The sequence below is a fragment of the Sebastes umbrosus genome, chromosome 15 (assembly GCF_015220745.1).
Source record: "Sebastes umbrosus isolate fSebUmb1 chromosome 15, fSebUmb1.pri, whole genome shotgun sequence".
Taxonomy (NCBI): Eukaryota; Metazoa; Chordata; class Actinopteri; order Perciformes; family Sebastidae; genus Sebastes; species Sebastes umbrosus.
In genome coordinates this window covers 20,095,531-20,120,988 of record NC_051283.1, presented here as the reverse complement: position 1 = coordinate 20,120,988, position 25,458 = coordinate 20,095,531, and the positions used below count along the sequence as shown (strand labels likewise).

Genomic DNA, 25,458 nt, shown 5'->3' with positions numbered 1-25,458 from the left:
ACTCTCCGTACTCCTTTTTTTATTGAATCTCTTGCTCCCTCGTATTGCTGATACTTGAGTCAAGAGCTCAGCCGGTTAAGCTAAGACTGAAAAAGTGTCTTTGATCCACAAAGTAAACATTAAAAACCTGTGTTGGAGGTGAGTGAGTTGCCACCGGAGGCCCTGTACGACCCAGCCCTGCTTCTGTTAACCAGCCTTGAACATCTGGGTTGAAGTGGGGTGGGTACGAGGGGAAGAAGACAACAGAGGGAGAGAAAGACGGGCTGTGAAGAAAAGGTATTAAAAGTGACAGATGAACAGGACTTGGGCAGACGTTCTCCTGCAGCAGCTGTGACTGCTGCCATCGCTCTGACAGGTGTCAATTAAGAATTACTGCCGAGGCCCTGTAGTCATTTCATCCTGCCCAGCTGTCTGTCTGTGTGCCTTTTGGAGAAATAACACTTTACCCTTGTCACTGCTTTAGCGCTTAGCCGCGGTCGCCCCAGAAAATGAGAGCATGGCGGGCACACTAATCGATAACCAGTGTATTAGCAATTATTTTGCCCATTGATTTACGGTGGGGCAGCGACTCCCATCGTGTTATTAGCCGCTGATTACATGCGCCTGTGCTGTGCTGCAGACACGCACGCCAACGCCACACTCGCTTTTGCTGTTGCCAGGTAGATGTATTTTATCCCTAGAGCTAATGTAGATGTAGAGGCAAAAAGAAACACATATTTCCATCTTGATTGTCAAAGTTTAGTCCTTGAACTTGTCTCCAGATGATGAAGAGCAGTTTAATTTAATTGTCTTTATAGGACAATTAAATTATAACAAGTCTGGTTACAGAAACCACTTTCACTACTGAATCGTCATGTGACTGCCACAGTAATACACGATTTAGCTCTCAGTCGTATCTCAAAATGAAACAATCACTCAGGTGTAGCTCTCTGGCTGAAAGTATGTGTAATTCATGTTTTCTAGTATGAGGATTTGAAGCACTTTGTTCTTGTATGCACCTTATTGGCTTCCCATAATTCCAACAAAAGGAACTTGCAATGTTAGAATTGTCACCTCATGGGTTAAAGATAACTTCATAGGCCCTCGAGTAAAAGAACACATAATGTTTTAGCTACTCGTGCAGCAATCCAATCCGTATTGGGACCTACTGTACTGACCTAAATAAGCAGATCAGTTATCGGCCAGACGTGACAGATCCACATTAAACAGTTTCCTCATTAATAGTATCAGAAGAGAAAAAGTTGGATCAGTGCATTCCTAGTTTTAGCAATTTAAACTTTCCATTTACTTTTCATTTTTTTAAAGGTTCTGTATACAATATCCAGAGCATTAATATAGCAGCAAACAACTATTTGCTATGTAAAGATATAGAGGAGTAATATCTACCTGAGCAGAGAATGAAGTCACTCTCCCTCTGCTCTGCACTGCGCTTATACTGCGGTTACAGCTGATAACTACGTCCGTACCGACGGCGTCGTTGCGGTAGCGTAGCACCCGCCCTCCGGTCCCCCCTCCCCAGGTAAACACCATTAGCTCTGTCAGCACTGTTGCTGTTGTTAGTGCTGTTAGCACCGTTAGCTACGAGCCACCAGCTCAGCCGTCTCCATGTTGAGAGCCGTGCGGAGGCAATAGATATGCTCTGAATTTCATATTAAGCACCTTTAACTTATAGCTAACGGATTGGAAAGTTCTTGCTGATTTCAAAAGGGGCTAACAATATGTATGATTTGCAGGAAAGCTTGAAACAATTGTAGAAACTGTCTAGTGAAGTAATTTCAAGGCTCTAACTACTGCAGTACCTTTTGGCTGAATTTTGTATCTCAGCAGAAATTCCATTAAAGTTCAGAAAAGGGAAAATGAAAACTTTGTAATGGAGAGTTGCATCAATTCTTCACGCCAGACTATAAAGCAATCCTAAAAAGGCTGGAGGCTTACAAATAGAATTAGTGTATTTTGTTTATGTTTTTTTTTTTGTGGTAGTCAAAGCAAAGGCTGGATATGGGCTTGAATATTTATGCTCATGATAGCTGTACACTGTTGGTGTTTAGAATATAATCCCCTTTTAAACATCAGGAGAACATTAACATTAATCAAACGTATGCAAACATAAGCAGCGGTAAAGTTTCTTCTTCTCTTCGTAGCTCTAAGGAGAGCTTTGGTTGAACTGCATTCAGAGCATGTTGGCAAGAACCAGAGCGCTGTATATCATGAGAAGAAAGGTTTTTGTTTTTATTACATGGATAAAAGCTGGCCTCAGCATATCCAAACAGCAGCCGGTGCAAGTGGACAAAAGTCAGGGGGCGGAAATTTCTATCCCCAAAGGAGTGTTTATTTAACTGATAAGGTGGGTTGAGAAGCAATGAATATCATTTTTTTGGACACTAGTTTACTGCAGATAAGCCATCTGGGAATGGAAACAGTTAACAGATGACACTTTGTCCTTGAGAGCGGACGCTGAGGAAGGTCATGCTGCAGCCTGGTGTAGTGCCACTGCCATCCTCCCCTCACCCTCTTCATCTTTATCTCAGCCTACTCCCTCTCTCTCTACTCGTTTTTTTTTTTTGGGATTACTGCCCCCCTCTCTCCCTGTAAGCCTTTTCTCATCTTCCTATCTGTCATCAATCTCTATCTTACTGACTCAATTCTCCTCTACCCTGCTCACATTTTCTTTCATCTTCCTCCCTGTCTCTCGCCCTCATCTATCTATCTCTCTCTCTCTCTCTCTCTCTCTCTCTCTCTCTCTCTCTCTCTCTCTCTCTCTCTCTCTCTCTCACCGGATGCTCAAGAGTCAGTGAGCTGGTTACAAGAACATGAACTCGACATCTGAAAGGGAGAGCGTAATATACCCTTTCGGGCCCACTGGCCTTGTTCTCGTGTTTCAAGAACCTCTTTTTCCAATAGTTTGATTTCAGCGACATCCTGCAGTCACACTTGTTGTTGTTGTAAAAATCTGATAGGTCATGGGGCACTTAAGTCTTGTGTCATCTTCTTTGAAGTCTAAACACATGACTGTCATATATTTTTCCAAGACACATTTCCTCTCCCATAAAACATGTTGCACAGGGAAAAGAATCAAAGCATATTTTGTGCCATTGAGTTCCGTTTGAGTCTTGCATTTTAAAAGAAACCCATTGACCACAATTTGCTCGAGGTTACACTAAGTAATCACTTAACAATCGTCGGCTTGATGGGCGGTTGAAAGGGGATATAACGTCTCTGGATCCCAGTCGATTACACAACACCACATGCTACCCCCAGAAGTTCCTCCCAAATCTTCCCTGAGCCGCCGTGTAGTCTCAGACGGTGACAATCACAGGGGGGGTATAAGCTCATCTCTGTCCCTCTAAGTCGTCTGTCTCAGAGGGAACAGCGGGAGGCCTCTTGTACGCCCAAACATCTCCTCTGTCAGTGCGTCTCTCTCGCCACTCAGTCCCCTCGCACACAGCAAACCAACTCTGTCTCAACTCACTGTCCACCTGAGCATCTGTTTCTGATCACCTGTCTCTGCCTGTCTGTTGACCCGACTGTTTACTTTTCTGTCTCCGGTCCATCTGCCTCTCCGATGGCACATGATGACAGGACCGCCACCGCATCAAACTAACCACCCTGAAAACATTTTGACATTGAATAATATTTGTATGATAATCTGCATCAACATTGACGTAAATACAATGAATGATGTCTGGTGTTGTGGAATGTAACTAAGTACATTTAGTACTGTATGTAACTAAAGTTTTGATGTACTTAACTTGAGTATTTCCGCTTTATACTGTTACTTCACTACATTTTAGAAGAAGCTCTTTTTAGCTCATTGCATTTATCTGACAGCTGAAGTTACAAGTTACTTAACTGGAGTCTTGTTGTCACTGTGAGGCAACCAGCAGAGACTCCAGGAAGTTACTGTGCCAGGCCAAGAAATAGTCAATACATAACCCCCTATAAAGCCACACATTTCTTACACAACAAACAAGATATAACGTGTTAATTATTGAGCCTCAGAGGTGCTATTTAGTTGGATTTTTTGTACCATTGAACAGAGCTGTTTCCAGATTTTATTCTAAGCTAAGCTAACCAGCTGCTGGCTGTAGCTTCACCGTATAGACATGAGAGTGGTATCGACCTTATCTAACTCTCAACAAGAAAGAGAATAAGTGCATTTCCCAAAATGTTGAACTATTCATCTCAGGATTTTCATATTAAATATGTGATTAGCTAATAAAATACTATACATTGTCACAGACTGAACAATCCAACAATTTATACAGTAGTTAAAATGAGTTCCACCTCGACCAGCTACACCGTTAAAAATAATGCTTACACATCAGTGATAATCTATATAATAATCCGTTAAATATATAGTAATATACCAATGACATCATGATTAGGGTCGTGTATTGGCAAGAATCTGGCGATACGATACGTATCATCATACAGGGGTTACTATTCAATATATTGGGATATATTGCGAAACTGTAAGCAAGGCGATGTATTGTGAATTTTTTTAATCCAATTTTAGTTAAACTGTCACAGTATAAAGAACACACTGCCATATGCATAAAATTAGAGTAAAAAAGTTAACTTTTTTATGCAATCAGAACATTGGGATCTGTGTTTGCATTTATCACAGTCCCTGTAACGTCAGCATCGTAGCACAACTTTTAGAGGGCACATACACTGGGAGGGTACATCACTTTTGAAAATTAAATAAAGCATTGATTATGTTAATCTTTGCATATAAACTATTTATTAAAAATCAATACAGTGTTTTTGAGGATCGATACAGTATCACAAAACATAATATTGTGATACTCGATATTTTAGATATTTTCTTATACCTCTAATAATGAGTATTTTTATTTTTGATACTTTGAATACATTTTGCTTTTTTTGTACTTTTTTTGCTGAAGTTACTTTTTGAATGCAGTACATCAACATATATTCTATATACCCATTGAACATTTTGGGTTTGTTTGTGTGCAAAATATCGTCCATGAAAGGCTTCTGGATCTCGTCTAACTGGTCCATTTATGTCCATTTAGTAGTATTTGCGTCTGCCTTCTACCGTACCTTATAGTTTGGGGACTGTTTGAACTTTGTGAAGGTCTGTGTTATATATTTGTCATCTTGCTAACTAATGACAATATATTTGGAATATGGCCTTACATTCAAAGTCCAAGAATGGACACATTCCCAGTGTGCATGAGTCATTTCTAGGTGCGAGTGTGACATACTTATTTTTACTTAACTAATCTGTTTTTCCTCTCCATCTTCTCAGTTTGTCACTTCATTCCTTCCCTGCCTTGGCTCATAGTTGGAGCCTCGAACTTCTCTGGTTTAACAATAACTGCTGTCAGATTTAGGCAACAGAAAATGAGCGTTGAGAAAGTTATAAAGTTCATATTGAACTGCAAGTCCGACCGTAACAATATTTATATCGAACTGGACATAACCATCGGCGAGAAATATTCTTTACGTTTACCAAAAGTATATTAATAATGTACAGGAGGGCTGCAAATTTGTATTTATTTTTTATTTTAATTATCAATTAATCTGCCAATTATTTCCTTGAATAATTGATTAATCGTTTGGTCTTAAAAATTCTACAAAATAGTGAAAAATTGCCATGACAACTTACTAAAACCCCAATGTGATGTCATCAAATTGCCTGTTTTGTCAGACCAACAGCCCAAAACCCAAATGTATTCAATTAGCTCTCACGAGAAGTTGCAAATCCACACGGTTGAAAAGCAGGAACTTGGGAATGTTTGGCATTTTTTCTTCAAAACAATATCTTACATTTGAGAGGCTTTATACGTCATAATGCCTTTTTGATTTCCATACACATGGAACACATTAATAACAGCATAAACATTAATATCCATCATGAAAAAGGTCAGATGAATTCACTTCCACCATCATTTATTAACACAGCAGAAGTACACAAACGGATATGTTAAAGTTTAGATTTACGTGTCAGCGTGATTTCAATCATTCATCTACACAACAAAAGAAAGAAACGTGTGCAGCTTTGAGTTTGCTTGAGGGTTCTCTAACGTACCCAACAACCGGCTGTTTGTGATATTCAGTCTGAATGAAAACAGCTTTGTGTGCTTTATTAAAAAAACAACTTATCAGTGTGAGAAACAGGAGTGCAGCGTCCGTGTTTGTGATTAGAGTTCAGGAGGTGCGTCACAGGCCTGGGAAGGTTTTGGGCCGACTGTAAAATGACAATAACACAATTAACATCCACGTTAATTTATCTAGTTACTTTATTTACACAAGAAGACCCGGACAATATCCGTAACGTTAAGTTCCTTTAGTGTGCACACACGGAGAAGCGTTTGTCAGTAGGGAGAATGTGCATGTCAGGATTGGTTAATTAAACTCAGTCTAACTAAACAAGATCAAGGAGCAGAATGGCTCGCGCTGATTAACATCAAGTTTATCGAGTTCAGTCAATTATCTCGTTACACTCTCTCCTCCAGTAACTTCATCACGGTCTATAGCAGTCAGAGAGAGGCGAGGATACTCTAAATTCTAATTTTCAAAATAATTGTGTGCATCAATGCTGAATTGTTTAGAAATGGTGTTTTCTCACCCTTTTTATAGCAATCCGCATTAACCCATTTGTGCCCAAAGACTATATTTAGTATGATAAGGAAAAATTACACAACATTTGTTCTGATTGGTAAAAAGTTTTGAAATTTGGTACGGACATACTTTAGGCTAACAGTACAACTTTGACATTTTTAGATCGCATGAAAAATCACACTATTATTAATATTCAAAGTCAGATTTCTTTTAAAAACTAAGGAAAAACACTCACATTGTGTTTGTTTATTAGATGTTTTCCATATGAAATATTGTGTTTACATTGCATACCTGTGCATATATTTGATATTTAACTTGTTATGAGTTCATAGATACCAAATACTTGACTGTGCTCCTTGTAGTTTCTGAGATACAGCCATTTTGTTATCATTAGGACTTTCAATTGATTAAAATATTTAATTGCGATTAATCTCATGATGGTCTATAGTTCATCAAAAAAATGTATCTGCTCAAAATGTACCTTAAAGGGAGATTTTTCAAGTATTTAATACTCTTATCAACATGGGAGTGGGCACATATGCTTGCTTTATCTAAATGTATGTATATATTTATTATTGGAAATCAATTAACAACACAAAACAATGACAGATATTGTCCAGGAACCCTCACAGGTACTGCATTTGATTTTGCCCCAAACTGCATGTGATTATCATAAAGTGGGCATGCCTGTAAAGGGGAGACTCGTGGGTACCCATAGAACCCATTTTCATTCACATATCTTGAGGTCAGAGGTCAAGGGACCCCCTTGAAAATGGTCATGGCAGTTTTTTCCTCGCCAAAATTTAGCGTAAGTTTGGAGCGTTATTTAACCTCATTCGTGACCAGCTAGTATGACATGGTTGGTACCAATGGATTCCTTACATTTTCTATATTCATATGATGCCAGTATCTTCACTCTAGCTTTAAACTTTTGAGCCTGTCACAACCTAAAAATCACAAGTTACGTTAATGTGTTAAAGGAATTAGTGGCATTAAAACAGATTTGCATTAACGCGTTATTATCGCATTAACTTTGACAGCCCTAGTTATCATACTATATTTCATCTTTGGGCACATGGGACTTCTGATTTTTCCTAAAATACAATGGAGTCTATTGCAAAAACAATAGTCCCTGGTAAAGACTAGTAGATAGTAAAGACTTTAGATATAGTATGATAAGCCCTATTTGTGCTTAGGCAATCCCAGAGAACACTTCTGCTAAAGGAAATAAAAAAATTCTGTTGCAGGCACAAATGGGTTAAATACAAAAAAAGATGTTGCATGTTTTGTGCATTTTTCTCTGAGGGACAAAGTGTTACATGGTATTGCAAGGCTGCACTATAGTCGATCCAGGGCACTTAACATCTTACTTCCATTTCCAAAAAGACAAGATATGACATTGTGCTGTGAGGTTCAATTATAGAAGTTCAGAACACCTACTGCAAAAGCTTGAAAACTTGCGCGAAGCCGTTAAAAGGGCTCTCCTTGGGACAGGAAATTAACACACTCGACCGGACAGGCCTGTCTGAAGAGAAGTCGGTTAAAAAAAGACGTTTTTCACATATTCATTAAAACTATTTTAAAACTACCGTCGTCGGCCTCGCGGTGCCAGACAGTGGAGCTACTGTGGAAGCAGTGCTGATGGCACAATCCTGAGCGGGTGAGAATGTGCACCCCTCCTCTTGATATTTGGGATCTATTATGTATGGAGGAGCTGAGTGTCTACATGACCGGGGCCAGAGAGCTAGACAGGACTGAGTGAGGCTCTATTGTGTGTGTGTGTGTGTGAGGAGGGGCATAAAGGGGTGAAAAAAAGAGGAGAAAAAGAGTGACAGCAGACAAAAAAGAACCAGGGAGGAAAGAGGAGGGGGCGACGGAGGGAGGGAGGGATGAGGGAGTGGAAAAAGAGGAGGCAAAGCAACAGAGGAGTGAAAGAGAAATGACTTGAGGGGTTGAGGGATGGAGAGAGAGGTGAATAAAGCGAGAGAGAAAAGTATCAAGGCAATGGAGAAGAAAAAAGAGAGAGAGAAAGAGTGAAAGCAGTTGGATAGTGGAGGAGAGAGAGGGGAGGATGTCACCCATGGCTGCCACTCATCACTCACAGCTTAATGACGCTGTTTTTTTTCCTTCTCCCGCTTCTTTTCCGTGGGAGAGGAGGAGGGGAGGGAGTCCGGCCCAATCAAACCGGGTCATACAGAGTTCACAACCTCCAGGTGGGACTGTCCTCCACCAGGGAAATGTGCGTGTGCATGTGTGTGTAGCTGTAAGGGCCGTCTGGACGCGGAGATAGTTTAGTATCGAGGACGTTTTGAGAAATTCTTACACAATCTGGCGAGGTATTGCGATGAGAGACACTTCTGTAAACACGGTTAAGGTTTTGTTTTGCCTGCGTGTCAGCCATTTTATGTTGGTTAAGGTGCAAATGCCTTGTCCAAAGTTTGTGTTCATGTGTTTACACGTGTGTACGTTTGAAGCATGTGTGTTTACGTGTGTGTACGCGCGTGTTTGTTTTCAAGGAAACCACTCCGGCTGTCTGTTGCCTCCTTCTGGGATTGGCTTGATTCCTATTGGAGTTTTGATTCAGCTTGTGTTTGTGTGTGTGTGTATGTGTGTGTGTGTGTGTGTGTGTGTGTGCTCAGCTCCACTTGTCCTCTCACTCAGTCCCGTTTCTGGGAAGCATCAGCCGTTTAAAACTCAAACGGCAGGATTTTATCCCCTCGCTCTCCTCCTCGCACCAAATTTGGGGAACAGCTGGGGCGGCCATGACGATGATTTGTCTCCCTCTGCCCGTCCGCCTGACAGGTTGAGAGCATGCACACACACACACGAGTACACACACACACACACACACACACACTCACTAATAGGCACATACACGCACACAATTAAACATGCACTCAGTATCGCAGACAGACAGGCACAAACACACAGACACATACCCCTTATAAGAGGCCATGTTCTCAGGGCGCTGCCAAAACACTCTGATTTCCTTTAGCCTGGGCGGCCATACATCAGCTCGGGGCCTCCCAGCCCGGATGGCAGGGGCTGACAGAATGACATGTGTCATTTATCAAACGAGGGGCGCCAGGCCTCAGGAAAAGAACAGACCGCCGCGTGACAAAGCCCCCCGAGAGCTCTCCTCCACTCGCAACGAGGGGAGTGTGTCATGGGATAGACACTGACAAATCTGCGGAGATAGAACACACATGGATACACGCTGACACCAACACACAAGCAGAGGAAACACACACTGAGAGGCACTTCCAGCACAGATACAAACCCAGTGATCACTCAAGCTGCATTGTGGCTTTAAAAAGCATTTTTTTTTGCTTGTGTTTTAAAGAAAGAAAAGTCTTGTAAAACGTTCAACTAAAGCGGAAAAAAAATATATATTTTCTGGATTTTAACGTGCTGGCAGCGGACCTACAAACACACATACCCACACATACACCCACATATATGTTTCCCTCGCAGGCAGAGAAGCCGCATGCCAAAGCTTCTCCTGTTGCCAGCAGCAGGCCTGTCTGTGTGCCCGTCCTTCTTAATGAACGGTCACTGGCTGCCGAAAGGAACTCTCTTAGTTGGCAACGCCGCTCCATCTCCTTCCTTTCATATCCATGCCACCACATACTACTCACAATATCCCTCTTTTCTCCTTCATTATGTCTCCCTCCTCTTCATTCCTTCCCTTCCCTTCCCTCTACCCTCTCTCTCTCTGTCGTGATCCCCCCCTCCACCCCCGTTTACTCTTTCCATAGCCTGTTCATTTGTCTTCATAAGCCTAATTTATTTTCTCTGCCAGATGCAAGCTGACAGCCATCAGTCTCTCTCCCACACACACTGACGCACACACACCTGACCCCCCTGACACGCAGACGAATACACTACCGGTACGCACAAATGCACGTAGCTCTTTTCTCGCTTTTTATTTCATTTACTCCGTCTCTATTACACACACGCAGCCCGTATTACCTCACACTGCTCTGAGGTCAGCTCTGCAGTCGCATACCCTCTGTTTTACCCCTGTCCTCCACCCCCTCTCCAACCCACCCAAAAACCCGCCCATTAACATTACTGAAGATGGATGTGTCTTCATAGCCGAGATTGATTGCGGATATAGAGTTATGGTGCCATTTGTGTGTGCGTGTGTGAGTGTGTGCGTGTTAGTGTTAGATGGAGGGCACTTTGGGAGGCGGCGTTTGGAGCTGAAATGTGAGGGAGGCAGGCTTTTCTCTCGTTTCCAGAACCTTCCAGCCGTTCGTTGTCTGTCCGCAGTCTGATATTGTGCTCTGTTGAAGGATTGCTTCCTCTCTTCCTGCCTCTCTCTCTCTGACTGTGAAGCTGTTCATAGCCATTGTACGCACACACAGGCATGCATAGTCGCACACAGACGCAATCAGGCTGAGATGGCTACTGATACTAGTCCACTTTGAGAGCCCAGTACATAATTTACTGACTTTCTCCAGGGACCCTTTTTCAGCCTCTAATCCCTCCTCCCTCCTATCATTTCTTCTTTTGTCACTTTATTGCCATGGTCATCAGGAAAGGGAGAAAAAAAGCTGCACACATACACACTCCAAACTGCTGTGTGGTTCAGCGTATGCTTTTGTTATTTTTTTTCCTTTTTTGTTACGCCCCTATGCTATTCATCAGCCTTTAAATCCTAAACTAGTGTTGAAATGAAACAGTAGAAGTTTGTTTAATGGAGCGCCAGACTTCAGCACTAACTCGTCACTTAAGCGGGCCGAATGAAAAAGAAAATGTGGCGATGCATAAAGGATAACTGTTTTGATGGTGCACAATTGCTGGAATTTCCCCGGTGACACATCCAGTTAAAAGCACTAAAATGTTTGGGGACGTTCGGTTGTCCTGAGCAAGCCTCCTGCCCCGAGGGTTTGCGGTTCTAATTAATTTCCCTGAAGTGACTTTATGGTTTTTAAAGTTATGATTTCTTTGTCTCTGAGGTCACGTTCTCACAAAGTCCTCTGCATTCTTGTGCTCGGGCTTATGTTGCATATCTGGTGTGTGGTTTGTTTTTGAATGTCTTACCGAGAAAGTAGATAAGGGTAGAGAGGAGCTGATGAAATGCTTTGATGCAGAAAGACAAAATAACGTGTGTGTGTGACTGCCCAATAGTTTTAAGGCCTAGTCATATCAGCCTTTAAATCAGCAAAATCTGTACAGTACAATCAGTAGATTCGCTCCAATTAAGTGAATCCGTCAAGTTCAACTTTGGTGAACTTTGATGTGTGACTTTGCGCCGTTGACAAATAGCAAGCTGTACTGACCTTTGAGAGAAAATAGAGGATGCTAACATAGCTTAGTAGCTGTGTTGCATCATTCACTTTTAATTAAAAACCTCCTCTGTCAGAGTGAAAACATGCTCCACAAAAGAGGAATGGTTTTCAGACAGGAGTCGAATAAACTGTGTGAACTTATTGTCCTGTTGGCGACCGAGCTAATGAGCTTGCTAGCTTAGTGTTGGCATGAAATTATGAAAAATACGAGGGGAAGTAAATGACGTAGATGAAGTAGAAGAAGCCCTGAGATCTATAGAGTGCTGCAGGAGTCCTAAAACCTAAATGAGTTAGCATTTTAGAACGTCCGGTTCCCTCATCCCGAAGTCAGTGTTTTCTTTAAAGATGATTAGATGTATGAAATAAGGTCTGTGGTTCACACAAGCTTAAGAGATTTTAACGTTTTGTTCTACGACATTAAATACATCAATAAATACCCCACTCGTGAATTTTGAAGCTTTTACGTGTTTTAAAAAAGGCGCTTGCTTACAAGTGGCTAAGTGAGACTACAAAACGTCATCGACTCGTCCGCCTTTACAGTCTCAATGTGTATTCTTGCGTCCATGCAACCGTGGTGTACTTTTGTTTATAGCCAAATGTTATCTTTTTACTTCTGGCGATCGCATTCACACTTTAAAAATCACTAAAAGTGGTGTTCATTTGTGACGATTATCTTGTTGAACAAAACGTGTAAGTATCATAAACGTGTGTTTGCCACAGAGCTTATTTTTCTGCAATAATCCAAAACCCAATGGAAAAATCCCATTGGCTTTTTGTCGAGGGAACCATGGCGATGCTAACTTCCTGGTTGGCCTACAAAAACACATCATCCCTGCTGCACTCTATTGTGACTGACTAGCATTAGCATCTGTCCTGGCTGGTTAGCTTGTGGTCAGCCACAGTAGATCACCAACTAACACTGCGTGTTTAGCTAGTCACCAAGCTTTTAGAGACAAATGTTCTGCAAAGACGCATGGATGAATTTCACTTTGTCATTTGCTGGTTTGAGTGGGTCTTTACGGTGCCTCCTTCCCACAGAGAGTAAAGGATCAGATTCGTGGAACCGTGTGTGTGTGTCGACATGTGCGTATGCATTTTTTTTCTCTCCCTCTGTCTCTTTTCCTTCTCTATGTTTTGTTCCTCAGCAGTGTACAAAGTGGATGGCCTCTGTGAATTGAGGGGAGGTCTGACAGCGTGGAGAAGGTTGATTGATGGCTTATTGTGCAACCGGACTCGGCTAGACCGAACTGGTTAGGTTGTGACCCTGTTTTGGCCCCGTGCCCTCTCATTTTCTCCTTTTTTTTCATTCTCTCCTTTTCCCTGTATCTCACCGTCTACCTCTGACACACTCTAACACACTAATGCGTAAATATACACGTATGTTCAGACCGTAAACACACTTCCCTCTTTGTGCTTCTTCCCCTCCACCCCCTCCTCGTCTTCTTTGCTGCACTAAACTCATCATTGTTGCCATCATTCATTCTTCGCTGTTTCCTTTCTTCCTTCCTCTGCCCACTTTGTTTTCTTTGTCCCTGCTCCTTCAGGACAGGTTTTGTCCCGTGAGTCATTTCATCAGGTTTCATTTTACAGCCTCTATTCATACAGTCTGAAACACTGGACACTCTCAAGAAAAGCTCAAAACGACCCTAATGGACAAATCCAGTGCCACTTTCGATTTGGTTCACCAACCAGTTCTTGCCAGCACGATAATCTACCGACGACAACAATTCCACACGAGAGACAAAGTTCGCCTAAACACCAGGCACACTAGTTTAAACTGTGGTTGAGCCTGTTTTTTCCTGCACTGATTTTCTGCTTCTATTCTCCACACAACCATAGTGATTTATGGTAATTATCCATCTTTGGGGTCATCCATCAACTGGTTGTTGCTAGGCGATGGGAGCAGCTGTTGTTTAGTCGGGGGAAGCTCCACTGTCAGGGGCAATGCAGGTGAATTCAAAAGACGGCATCTATGAAGAAAGGATGAACCGTGTTATTTTGTTAGCTTGTTAGTTTTGTGATTCTGATTTAAACAGAACACCTTTCTGTCATGTAACGGCCACTCTTGATCGAACCAAAATAGAACAACTGCAATGATTATGACATAACAGATAGTTAAATCTGAATTTTGATACGTCTAACTTCTCATGGATGGTAAAGAAAGTGACGTTTAACAAATGGCATCTGTCTGATGCAGCCCACGTTGAATCAGCGCTTGGCATTGCTTGTGTAAATCTCACTCACATCATCTTTAATTAGCATTAGTAATGCATTATCTGATTCCGTACTTTGCCTGAAAACAAACCAGATGGTTTGAAATGTGTGCGCAGCAACCAGAGCAATGTTCGATTGTTGGGCGTGGGGGGTTTTGGCTGGAAAGCGGAGCAGAAAGGGCTGGAATCTGCCGCGCCGATGATCTAATGGCTGTTGTTTCATCTCAGAGCAAGCAGGCACTGACAGTTCAGGGAAAAGGTGATTTATAGACCACAGTCACTGTCATGGCGTGTCGAAACCGGCTCACGGGAGATCTGAACAAACAGGGAAAAAAACAAAAAGAAAGAAAGGGAAGAAAAGAAGAAGAGGAGAAACTTGCAGAGCAATTCAAGGAAGAACTGGAAATCATTTTCTTCACATGAAAATGGCTGCAGTTCTCCAGATTAGTTGCTTTCTTTTAACGCTGAGCAGCTATCATTTGGTCTCTCTCAGTCACACTGAGCATATATACACATATTGTACTCGTAGTGGCCTAATGAAGCTGAGCCCAGTGTCTGTGTGACCCATTTAAAAAGGCTATTAGCATAATATGAGTTCAAGTAATTGCAAATTACTTGGAAACATATGTGAAAGCCCTCAGGACAGTCCAAAGTTTAGGAAAAGGTCATTTATCTAAATTTATCTTTTATAAAGAATCCAAAAGCAGTCACACAGACTCAGTGCAGGAAAACAAAGAAAGTCCAAATTTAAAATGTTGTCTGCACATGTAGCGACCAGCATGAAGAGCAGACTGTGCCGGCTGTTTTGTTTTCCCCAACCGGAAGAGTCGTGGAAGCTGAGAAGGTGGATTTGTACGACACACGAGCTATTAGAAGCCCCGGAGCTATTGTGCCATATGGTGGACTATTCCATGTGGGTTAGCGGAGGGTGGGGCAGCGGAAGGGGGGGCTGTGTTAGGTAGGCTTTTACATATCTGGTCAAGCAAGCTGCGGGTTAAATTATGGTGAATACGTGGTATCCGTGGCTCCACTTATCTGTGCAGCTTCGTACTGTGTTGGGAGGCGGTGGCGATAATAAAACATGCTTGAATCTAACCATAAAATCCAGTTAGTAGTTTATAATTTAGATGACAATGTAGATCTCAGATGATTCCTCTCTGTATGCAGAATTGTCTGTTGGTTTGGTAGTTGTCTGGAGGCTGAGAGGAGACTGTTGGTCTGTGCTAGTTTGCCTCAGTGTGCGTCGTTCACAGGGTAGTCCAAAGAGAGTGTCAGGTCCTATGAAACCACAGCCCGACTATCCCGGAGAGAAAAAAAAAAGAGCGAGAATGAAGAGGACGGGGGAGAGCAGAGAGAGACAGAGATTGCCTGACATACTAAGCATTACCATAATTGGCTTTTCTACATGATAGGACAGAGGAAATAATAATGTCATTTTATTTACAGCCTTCTCTCCGCTGAAACACGCACACACTCATGCACGGCGTACAGGTCAATGACACACACTGATCAGGCCTGTCCAAAGCCATCAGAGGTGAGTGGCAGGGAATGGAGGGGCCGGTGACAAAGCGAAACGGGAGAGAGAAATAAGACTGCCACGCCAGAGCTCCCATTTTGAAGGGCCACTAAACGGTGTGAGGGAGCCTCGGCGGCCGCCCCGCTCCGAATGCAGCGCTCGGCCACGCAGGGTAAATCAGCAGGGTGAAAGCTGGCGGAATTGGACATTAGCACCGCAAATGAGAGCCAGGATTGCCCTCTTCTCCGAGACAACATGAATAAATGAAGAAGGTTTAGAGGGGAAAGTGTGTGTTTTGTGTGTGTATGAAAGAGAGGGCGGGTAAAAAAAAAAAGAGTTGTGTTGATTGTGCCAGTGCCATGTCACACTCAAGTTATCTGACCTGGTCTTGCGTTATCTCTTAGAACTGTGTTGCTAGATTTGTCACTGTAATAATAAACATATTATAATATGTTGTGCTATTGGGCAGTCAAAGTCATACTCAGTGTAGCTTAAATTAAAAATGAATTCAGAATTCTCTTTTAAATATTTCTTTCCACTGTTAGACACACAGTTGATGATTATGTGTCCAGGCTGGGTTAGTTAGAGCTGGATGTCGTTTGAAATTTTAGATACTAGTGGTGAAATGCCTGAATTTCTTTGACTTTTGTGATACCTTACTTTGAGGAATATAAACTAGGGCTGTCAATTGATTATAATATTTAATCGTGATTAATTGCACATTTTTTTTATTTGTTCAAAATGTACCTCTAAGGGAGATTTTTCAAGTATTTCATACTCTTATCAACATGGGAGTGGGCAAATATGCTGCTTTATGCAAACATATGTATATATTTATTATTGGAAATCAATTAACAACATAAAACAATGAAAAATATTGTCCAGAAACCCTCACAGGTACTGCATTTAGCATAAAAATATGTCAAACTGAAAGGCAACAACAGCTGTCAGCGTGTCAGTGTGCTGACTTGACTATGACTTGCCCGAAACCGCATGGGATTCATTCACATATCTTGAGGTCAGAGGTCAAGGGACCAAAATTTAGGGAAAGTTTGGAGCGTTATTTAGCCTCCTTTGTGACAAGCTGGTTGGTTATCGGTACCAATGGATTAATTAGTTTTTTTAGTTTCATATGATTGCAGAATCTTCACTCTAGCTTTAAAATTGAGCCCGCTGCAACCTCCGAAATATCTATTGCGTTAAAGAAATTAGTGGCGTTAAAGCGAATTTGCGTTAACGCATTATTATCACGTTAACTTTGAAATGTAAAGCTTGTTTTTGTTGGACAAAAATCCCTTATTCCATTTAAAAAACAGATGCCAAACTTGACTCAAATGTCAAATGTCTTAACAAAAGCAGCCATACACAAACTTTACTTGAATAAAGTACAGTTTAAAATTTGATTTAAATCAGTAAATATCCAATTAGAGAATAAAAAAAAAACAAGATTATGAATCTGGCCAGACATTTAGTGCCAACTTTTGGTGCTCGTTGCTATGGACACATTTCAGTTGGTAAGAACAAGTATTGATATCAAGGCCTAGTCCATGTTTGCATGAGTGAATGCATGTGTGTTACACATGTTTTGGTAGCAAAGAAATCGTTATCTCGACTGTTTTCTCAGCTCAGTCACATTTGTTCTTTCAAATTTGTGTAAAAAGCAAGGTGTTGTGTGTGTGTTTTTGAGTGTGTGGACCTCACACAGCTTCCTGCCTTGGGGGAGGGATGTAGTTTGGGGGAGAGGTGTGTGTGTGTGTGTGTGACTGGGGGGATGTCCTACTGTGGTGTCACCTGTCTGCAGCAGGAAATCCTGGACTCTGGGCACAACAATAGTGACAGGCTCCTCTCCAGACGCAGATGGCTTCGCTTTCCCCCCGCCAGCCACATTGCATCCCTGCATGCACCTGACACACTGTGACACTTGACACACACACACACAAGTGATCAGCCACACCTTTATTACACGCACCTACAAAGTAGCACACACGGCAGAAATTTCACTACTTTCTCTCTCCTGATATCTCGTACTTAGTTTGTTGGATGGTGTTTAACTTGTTTCCCTGTCATGTTTTTTTCTGTAAGATTCGCGCACACACACATACATACACACACCTCTTGTTCGCTGGCCTAAACACATCTTTTCTCCTCTCTTTTCAAAACTTCCCCTCTTTTCCCTATCCTCCCTGACAGCACAAAGTGGGCTTACGTTTTTGACTGACAACCACAACAGACACCTTCCCCCACTCCTCCCCTCCGCCCCCGTTTTAATCCCCTCCCTATCCCTCTCTCCCTCCCTCTCCTCTTCCTCTTTTGTTCTGAGTGACGCTCGAAAGCCGCCGTGTCAGCATCTTTTCCATCTCTGATTGCCTTATTAGCCGGCGGTGGCACCCGCAGCTTTTCTGACACAGATGGTGAAGGAGGAGGCTCGAGCGCGGGGGGGTGAAAAAAAATGGCTGACTTGTGTTTGTTGTTGTTACTTTCCCCTCCCACCTCCTCTCTGGCTTGTTTGCGTGGACACTGACACCTCGGGCTGACACTGACACACTCCTGACACTGATGCCTGTCAAGGCAACATACGGAGGATGACAGGGAAAGACTAGAATCTAGCGCCGGTGTGCTCTCCGTGTGTGAATGTGTGTGTGTTTGTACTGCTGTCAGGTTTCTCTCACTTTGTCAGCTCAGCTGCTTTTGTCTTTAACTACTTTCACCACATTGATTCTGAATAGGTTCAGTTTTGCATTTATTTCAATACACTGGGCTGCATCTTGACAGGGAGGACGAGACAGGTTGAAAGAAAGCCGTGCAGCTGCGTTGGCAAAAGGTTAAAATCTTCTAATTTAGAGACCAACTCAAGTGAATGCGTTCAGTGTAGCCTGTGTATAATTACAATCTTACAGTTAAGAGCAAAACTAGCCCAGGAATAGTTTAATTAAAAAGAAGAAGGTTGTACATTTGAGCATGTACGTTCTCTCTCACTCACACACACACTTTCACACACATACAAGGCTGAGAGTTGCAGCTGTTGGACCTCCAGCTTTTCCCAGGCAGCAGTAACTGGCACCTCACAAACATCAGGTATTATGTCCATTCCGATTATGGGATAGAGAGCTACATGCTGTTTGAAGCTGACAGCACATCTGCCTCCTCACTGGAGACTGATTCTGGCACCTCAGACAAGCATCTTACGAGGAATGGATTGGGGGTAGCTGCCTTAGCATATTTCTCCTTCTCCCTTCTTCTCTGTAATATTTTTCTCTTAATCTGGTTCCAGGATCATATATAAACCTTTTCATCTTTTTGTTATTATTGAGAATTATTCCTTTTAATTTCTTCATTTTTTGATTTAAGCTCATTTGGAGTTTAAAAGATGAAGCAGATTTTATCATTTTCGGAACAAATGATTTGTGAAAAGACAGTTAAAGAGAGTGGGCAGCCATTTTCCATTGATACTATAAATCTCTCTCTCTTCTTTTAAAATGGCACACTTGAAGCTGTGAGTACTCTGGGAGCATAGGCAGTAACAACACGGCTTGTCATGTCCACTGCCCGTTTCCTAGCATCACGCTGTGAGGACTTCCACAGCCGATGCCAAGTTGACTCCAGCCAACCATGGCTTGGCACGGCTGATGCAGCTGGCATTTTCCTCCACTATCTCTTACTTGTGAATCCATAGTATGTGTGGCACGTTGGAAGAAGAGAGCAAATCAAAGTCAGAAACAGATCTGCGGTCGCTATACAGCAGCAAAATAGACAATGAAATACTCTGCATAGAGTATATGGCTGTAGGCTGCTCTGGCATTTCAATTTGCTGATAAGGAAAAATGTTTTATATTTGATGAATATACTGAAATGTTTGCACATATGCAGTAAATTCATCTTATTAATTACCACTCAGTATATGTTGTGAAGGAAGCATCAAAGTGAGTCTTCAGCAGAGCAATCACTGAGGCACATTTTCCTCTTTCCTGTTATTTTTTTTTCAATTGTAAAGAGACAAAAATGTCTTCATTTCTATTGGGATGTAACAGATTTCACCACATGATTAATAAGTATCATCTTCGCTGAGGATTTGTTTTCTGTGTAATTTTAAATTTTGCTTGTTTTTAGTTTTTAAACTAAGCAGAAACACTTCTTCTGCTCTCTACCCTTGCTGAGCTGTAGTGTTCAATAGCTTCATTAGGCAGCACAGAGAAGAGGATTATTTGTCACTGTCAAGATATGGATGTTTGCCACTTTATTATTGCAAACCTGTGTCCTCTTCTGGGACAATTGACAAAAATCTCTTTAGGATTATTGCACATACCTCCATCATATAGTAAGGGTAGTAGATCCATAATTGGTGTCATTCTATGTATAAACAATATCTAATGCCACTTTTCCGCTCTTTTGTGTTTTCCAGCTTATGGACCTGAGGATGAAGTTACAGGGGATAAGATTGATGAAGAGGAACATCTGCAAGATGACGGCCTTTCCCTGGATGGTCAAGATGCAGACTATCTTTTCAATGATGACGAGGACGCAGGTGATCGTTTCAGCTGCCAAAACTCTCCACTCAGCAATGGCACCAACCCAGACGCTGGGTACGCCTCTCCACTCAGCACCACCAGCGAACACCTGGTGGACCTCAAGACCACGTCCACCTTCAGTGATCAGGACAAGGTAGAGGAGAAGCTAGGGGAGAGCACAGAGCCCATCAATGGCCTCTCGCTACAGGACAGTCTGGCAAAAATGAAATCCGTCTATGCAAACCTGATCTCGGATGCCTCCTGGTCCAGCATCGCTATGGACATGCTTAAAAGTAAACAAGGGAACAATTACGCAGCTAGCAACGACAATGGGAGCAATCACAAAGGGAGCAATGGGTTCCTGAACAGTCACAGCCCAGGCAACATCCATCTGAAGAGCAGATGTAGCACTAGCAACGCCTCAGCCACCACTAATATTACCATCAGCAGTACCACCACCAGAGCAGTGTCGAGCAACAGCACCAGTGTAAACTCTGGCAACGCAGGAGGATTAGCTTATGACTGGCACCAGGCAGCGTTGGCCAAAACCTTCCAGCATACCCCATACCAGCTGCTTCCTGAGCCAAGCCTTTTCAGCACCGTGCAGCTTTACAGGCAAAACAATAAGCTCTATGGCCCGGTGTTTACTGGTGCCAGCAAGTTCAGGTGCAAGGACTGTAGTGGTGCCTATGACACTTTGGTTGGCCTGACGGTGCACATGAACGAGACGGGCCACTACCGTGATGACAATAAGGATACCGAGGATGATCGAAGCAGGAGGTGGTCCAAGCCACGTAAGCGTTCTCTGCTGGAGATGGAAGGCAAAGAAGATGCCCAGAAAGTTCTTAAATGCATGTACTGTGGCCACTCGTTCGAATCCTTGCAAGACCTCAGTGTTCATATGATCAAAACAAAACACTATCAGAAAGTGCCTCTAAAAGAACCAATGCCAGCTCTCACCGCAAAGCTGGTACCCCCGACCAAAAAAAGAGCATTTCAAGACTTGATGTCCCCGAGCTCGCCAGAGTCCGTCTCATCTGGCATACTCCTGGGAGAGTCTCCCAAAGACCAAAAAATGACCAATCCTTACGTCACTCCAAACAATCGATACGGTTACCAAAACGGCGCCAGTTATACTTGGCAGTTTGAGGCACGCAAGGCACAAATTCTCAAATGCATGGAATGTGGCAGTTCACATGACACCTTGCAACAACTGACAGCCCATATGATGGTCACAGGGCACTTTCTCAAAGTAACCAATTCAGCCTCTAAAAAGGGTAAGCAGTTAGTTTTTGATCCTGTTGTTGAGGAGAAATTTCAGTCAATTCCTCTGCCACCGACTACCACACGACTCCCAGCACCCAATGGGAAGTCGCAGCCTGACTCCCCGTTGCAGCCCACTAGTCCTGAGGACAAAAACGAAGAAATGAAAGATGATGAGGCAGAGGAGGAGAAAATGGAAGCGATGGAACCAGAGAAGAAAATAAAACAGGAGAAAGAAGATCCTCCTGAAAAAGCTGATAAACCTAGAAAGGCCAGATCTTACCAATATCTGAGAGAAGAAGACTTGGAAGAGGCGCCTAAAGGTGGCTTGGACATCCTAAAGTCTTTAGAGAATACAGTTTCAAGTGCAATCAGCAAGGCCCAAACAGGCTCACCAACCTGGGGGGGATACCCCAGTATTCATGCTGCCTATCAACTCCATGGATCCTTGAAGTCTACTTTTCCGTCATGTGCACAAGTTCAACCTTTGTTCAGCAGCAACAGCTTGAAGGTACTGTCCGCTGATTTGGGCACTCTGATCCATTCACCAAATAGCCCCTCTCCACCTCCAAGTCACAAGAGCAATGTGCTGGCTATGGAGGAGCTAGTTGAGAAAGTGACAGGGAAACCTTCAGTTAAGAGTGAAAAAGAGGAAAAACCTGTACAGAGTAAGGGCAGGTCTGCAAAGTCTCCCTTGCCAAATCCTAAAGACAAACAGGCTTCACCCAATCCAGAAAACAGCTCAAGGGCAGTGAAAAGCACTGCAGTAGAGGACCAGAGTGATTCAAGAGGCAAAGAAGGAGAGCAGACAGAGAGCAGAGTAGAGACACAGATAAAGAGTGAAGTTGATTCACCAAAAAAGCCTGTAAGCAATGGCTGCAATAACCTGAGCATCATCACCGACCACTCGCCTGAACAACCACTTGTGAACCCTCTCAGTGCTTTGCAGTCTATCATGAACAACCACTTGGGGAAAGCTGCAAAAGTGGCCACCCCCTTTGTGGACCCCTTTGCGATGCTTTATAAGATCAACAGCAACTCAGCTCAGATTAAGTCACCTGAGCCTGTGAGTCAGTGCTACGATGACGATGATGATCAGCCCATGGACTTGACAAAATCCAAAAACGCCAATGGAAGCACACCTAAGGGTGCTTCTACACCAAACAACAATGGCAGCGTAAACAACAGCAAACCAGCTTTCAAAGATTTCTCACAGTCCTCGTCTCTGCCCCTGCGGGAGAATGCTTTGATGGATATTTCAGACATGGTCAAAAATCTGACTGGCCGTTTGACACCAAAGTCTACGACCCCTTCTTCCGTCTCTGAGAAATCAGACCTTGATGGTTGTACTTTTGAGGACAGCTTGGAGGAGCTGTCGCCCATCCAAAGACGGAAGGGCAGACAGTCAAACTGGAATCCCCAGCACCTCCTGATCCTCCAGGCCCAGTTTGTCTCCAGTCTTAGGGAGACTCCTGACGGAAAGATGGTGATGACTGACTTGGGACCCCAGGAACGGGTCCACATCTGTAAATTCACTGGTCTCTCCATGACTACTATCTCACATTGGCTGGCCAATGTAAAATACCAGTTAAAGCGGACGGGGTGCACAAAGTTCCTAAAAAATATCGACTCTGGCCAACCTTTGTTTTTGTGCAGTGACTGTGCTTCCCAGTTCAGGACTCCCTCCTCCTACATTCACCACTTGGAGTCCCATCTTGGGTTTACCCTGAAGGACCTCTCAAAGCTTACCATAGATTTAATAGACCAGCAAGCAGTCAGCAGAATAGAGGACAAGACTTTTAGCTCCTCTGGACTTTCAGAAGAAGACACTGGCTCAGTATATCAGTGCAAACTGTGCAATCGGACATTTTTGAGCAAACATGCAATCAAATTGCACCTTTGCAAAACACACGGAAAGTCACCTGAGGACCATCTTATCTTTGTGAAAGAGTTGGACAAGTTCGACAAACAATGAAGATAAAGCTGATAGCATGACAGATTACTGTTGCACTATAAACTTCAAGCTACAATCTGTCATAACAGATAGTGCCACAACTGTATTGACACATATTGTAATGAAAACATGGTAGCTTTAATACCACATACTGTAATTATTCAGTTATCCATAAATAACAGGACCTTGCGCTGCAGAGGCTCAAAGCTACAATATAAAAGTTGAACTTTTGGTAACATAAACGTACCAAATTGGTGCAGCAGCCATGGCACTATATAGTCACTGACTGATTGTTGCTTTCCTAATGCACTGCATCTAATCTGAGCCTTTGGGAAAAGTCCATCCGTTGTTTTAAAACTGGACCACGCTCTTATTTTGATCACTGATTTTGAATGATTTTTTTCAAGATGAATATATTTCAACACAACTTGCATATTATTTATGAGACAGTTTGTGCATGTCTTTTATGTAAAACAGTGAGCATATTATATCTAATGAAATTTCAACCATGATGATCCCTGTTTATCAAATTGCAGGTTTAGCTGTTTAAATGAAGGTATATGGTTATGAAAGTAGCCACGTGAAAGATGATGTTCTAAAATATTAAGATGACTTCAGCACTTTAAGGAAGTGTAAATTGATGAAGAAATGTGTGGGTAAAAATGACAACACATCATCGTTTTGAGTTTTAATTTCCTTGACCAACATGGCAATTTTGGGGACTAACTATAATATTGTTTTGTATTTGCCATTAAATCACATAAATTCTTACAAAAATTGTTGAGAATATTTGTTTCTCTAGTAAAATATCTTTTCCTGGTTGTTTCAACATGTACAGTATTTGCGTTAGTAGGCTACCAATTTTATTATTGTGAAGCTACAGTTGTAAAAATTAATGAAGTTTAAAAGTTATTGTATGAATAATCAGCAAGTATGTATACATGTATGTCAGCATATCTTGCTCTTTACAGTTCAACATTATTTGTACTGTGTGCATTTTTATAATGTTATTTTCTAGACAAATATGGGGGAAATGTATAAAACTACAGAATATTGTCGGACCACAATGTCCTTTTTCAGTGAAAAGTAGGTCCTTCAATGTGGTTTACATAGACTTTTACTGGCATCTGCTCTGATGCATGGTCCTGTACATAACATTGAAAAGGTAAATTCTCACCCAATGATAGATTCCCAGGTTTTATCATCAACCCAATTATTCAGAATGGCATTCTTTTATCCTCAGTTGTAAAATAAACTCCATGTCCTGGATTAAATTGTGGTGTTGTTTGAGTGATTTTGGGAGAGTGTGAAATCAGAACCTGAAACACAATATCATACTGAAAACTCTTGCCAATGTTTTATGCCTCCGTGCCAGCCGTGGCTTGAGGCATTATGTTACGGGTTATATGCCCGCCTGCCCGTCTGTCCACCGCCCGTCCATCCATCCATCCATCCATCCACCCGTCTGTCCGTCCCATTCTCGTGAAGTGATATCTCAGGAACATCCCTTAGGGAATTTCTTCAAATTTGGCACAAACGTTCACTTGGACTCACTAGGATGAACTGATGAGAATTTGATTGTCAAAGGTCGCTGTGACCTTACAAAAAAACGTTTTTGGGCCATAATTCAAGAATTCATATGCTAATTATGACAATTTTACACATGTCTAATAGGATAAAACGATGAAGTGATGACATTTTGGACAGACATTTGGATGTAAACTGCAACTTGACTGGTTGGCGGAGGCAGTAATTTGAGTTTTCAATAATGTCTGTTCTGTTGTCCTTTTTAAATACATAAATAAAATACACACATTTAAAAGTAAATATAAACAGAATGAAAAAAATGAATGAAAAAATAAATGAGTAAATAAAAAATAAATGCAAAAATAAATAAATAAACACAAAAATAAATAGATACATTTAAAAATAAATACATAAATAAATGAAAGGGAAAATTAAACAGGAGTAAATAAATAAGGGAATTCATCCAAAGATAAATAAATAAAGAAGCAAATTAAAACAGAAATATCAGTTTGTCACATTTTATAAATTAATTAATGGCTAGATTTGTTTTTAATATTTTTTGCTACATTTAATGACATATTCATTTATTTAT

At 42.0% G+C, this 25,458-nt stretch overlaps 1 protein-coding gene across 1 annotated transcript in view; it reads left to right on the top strand.

The window, feature by feature from the left end:
* The window catches only part of tshz1 (teashirt zinc finger homeobox 1), a 33,705-nt gene extending 9,092 nt beyond the window's left edge, over positions 1-24,613 (top strand). The window contains exon 3 of the mRNA XM_037795493.1: positions 20,017-24,613. Coding sequence (XP_037651421.1) covers positions 20,017-23,360 — 3,344 coding nt within the window. The 3' untranslated portion in view covers positions 23,361-24,613. The remainder of the gene's footprint in view (positions 1-20,016) is intronic.
* The last annotated feature ends 845 nt before the right edge of the window (positions 24,614-25,458 follow it).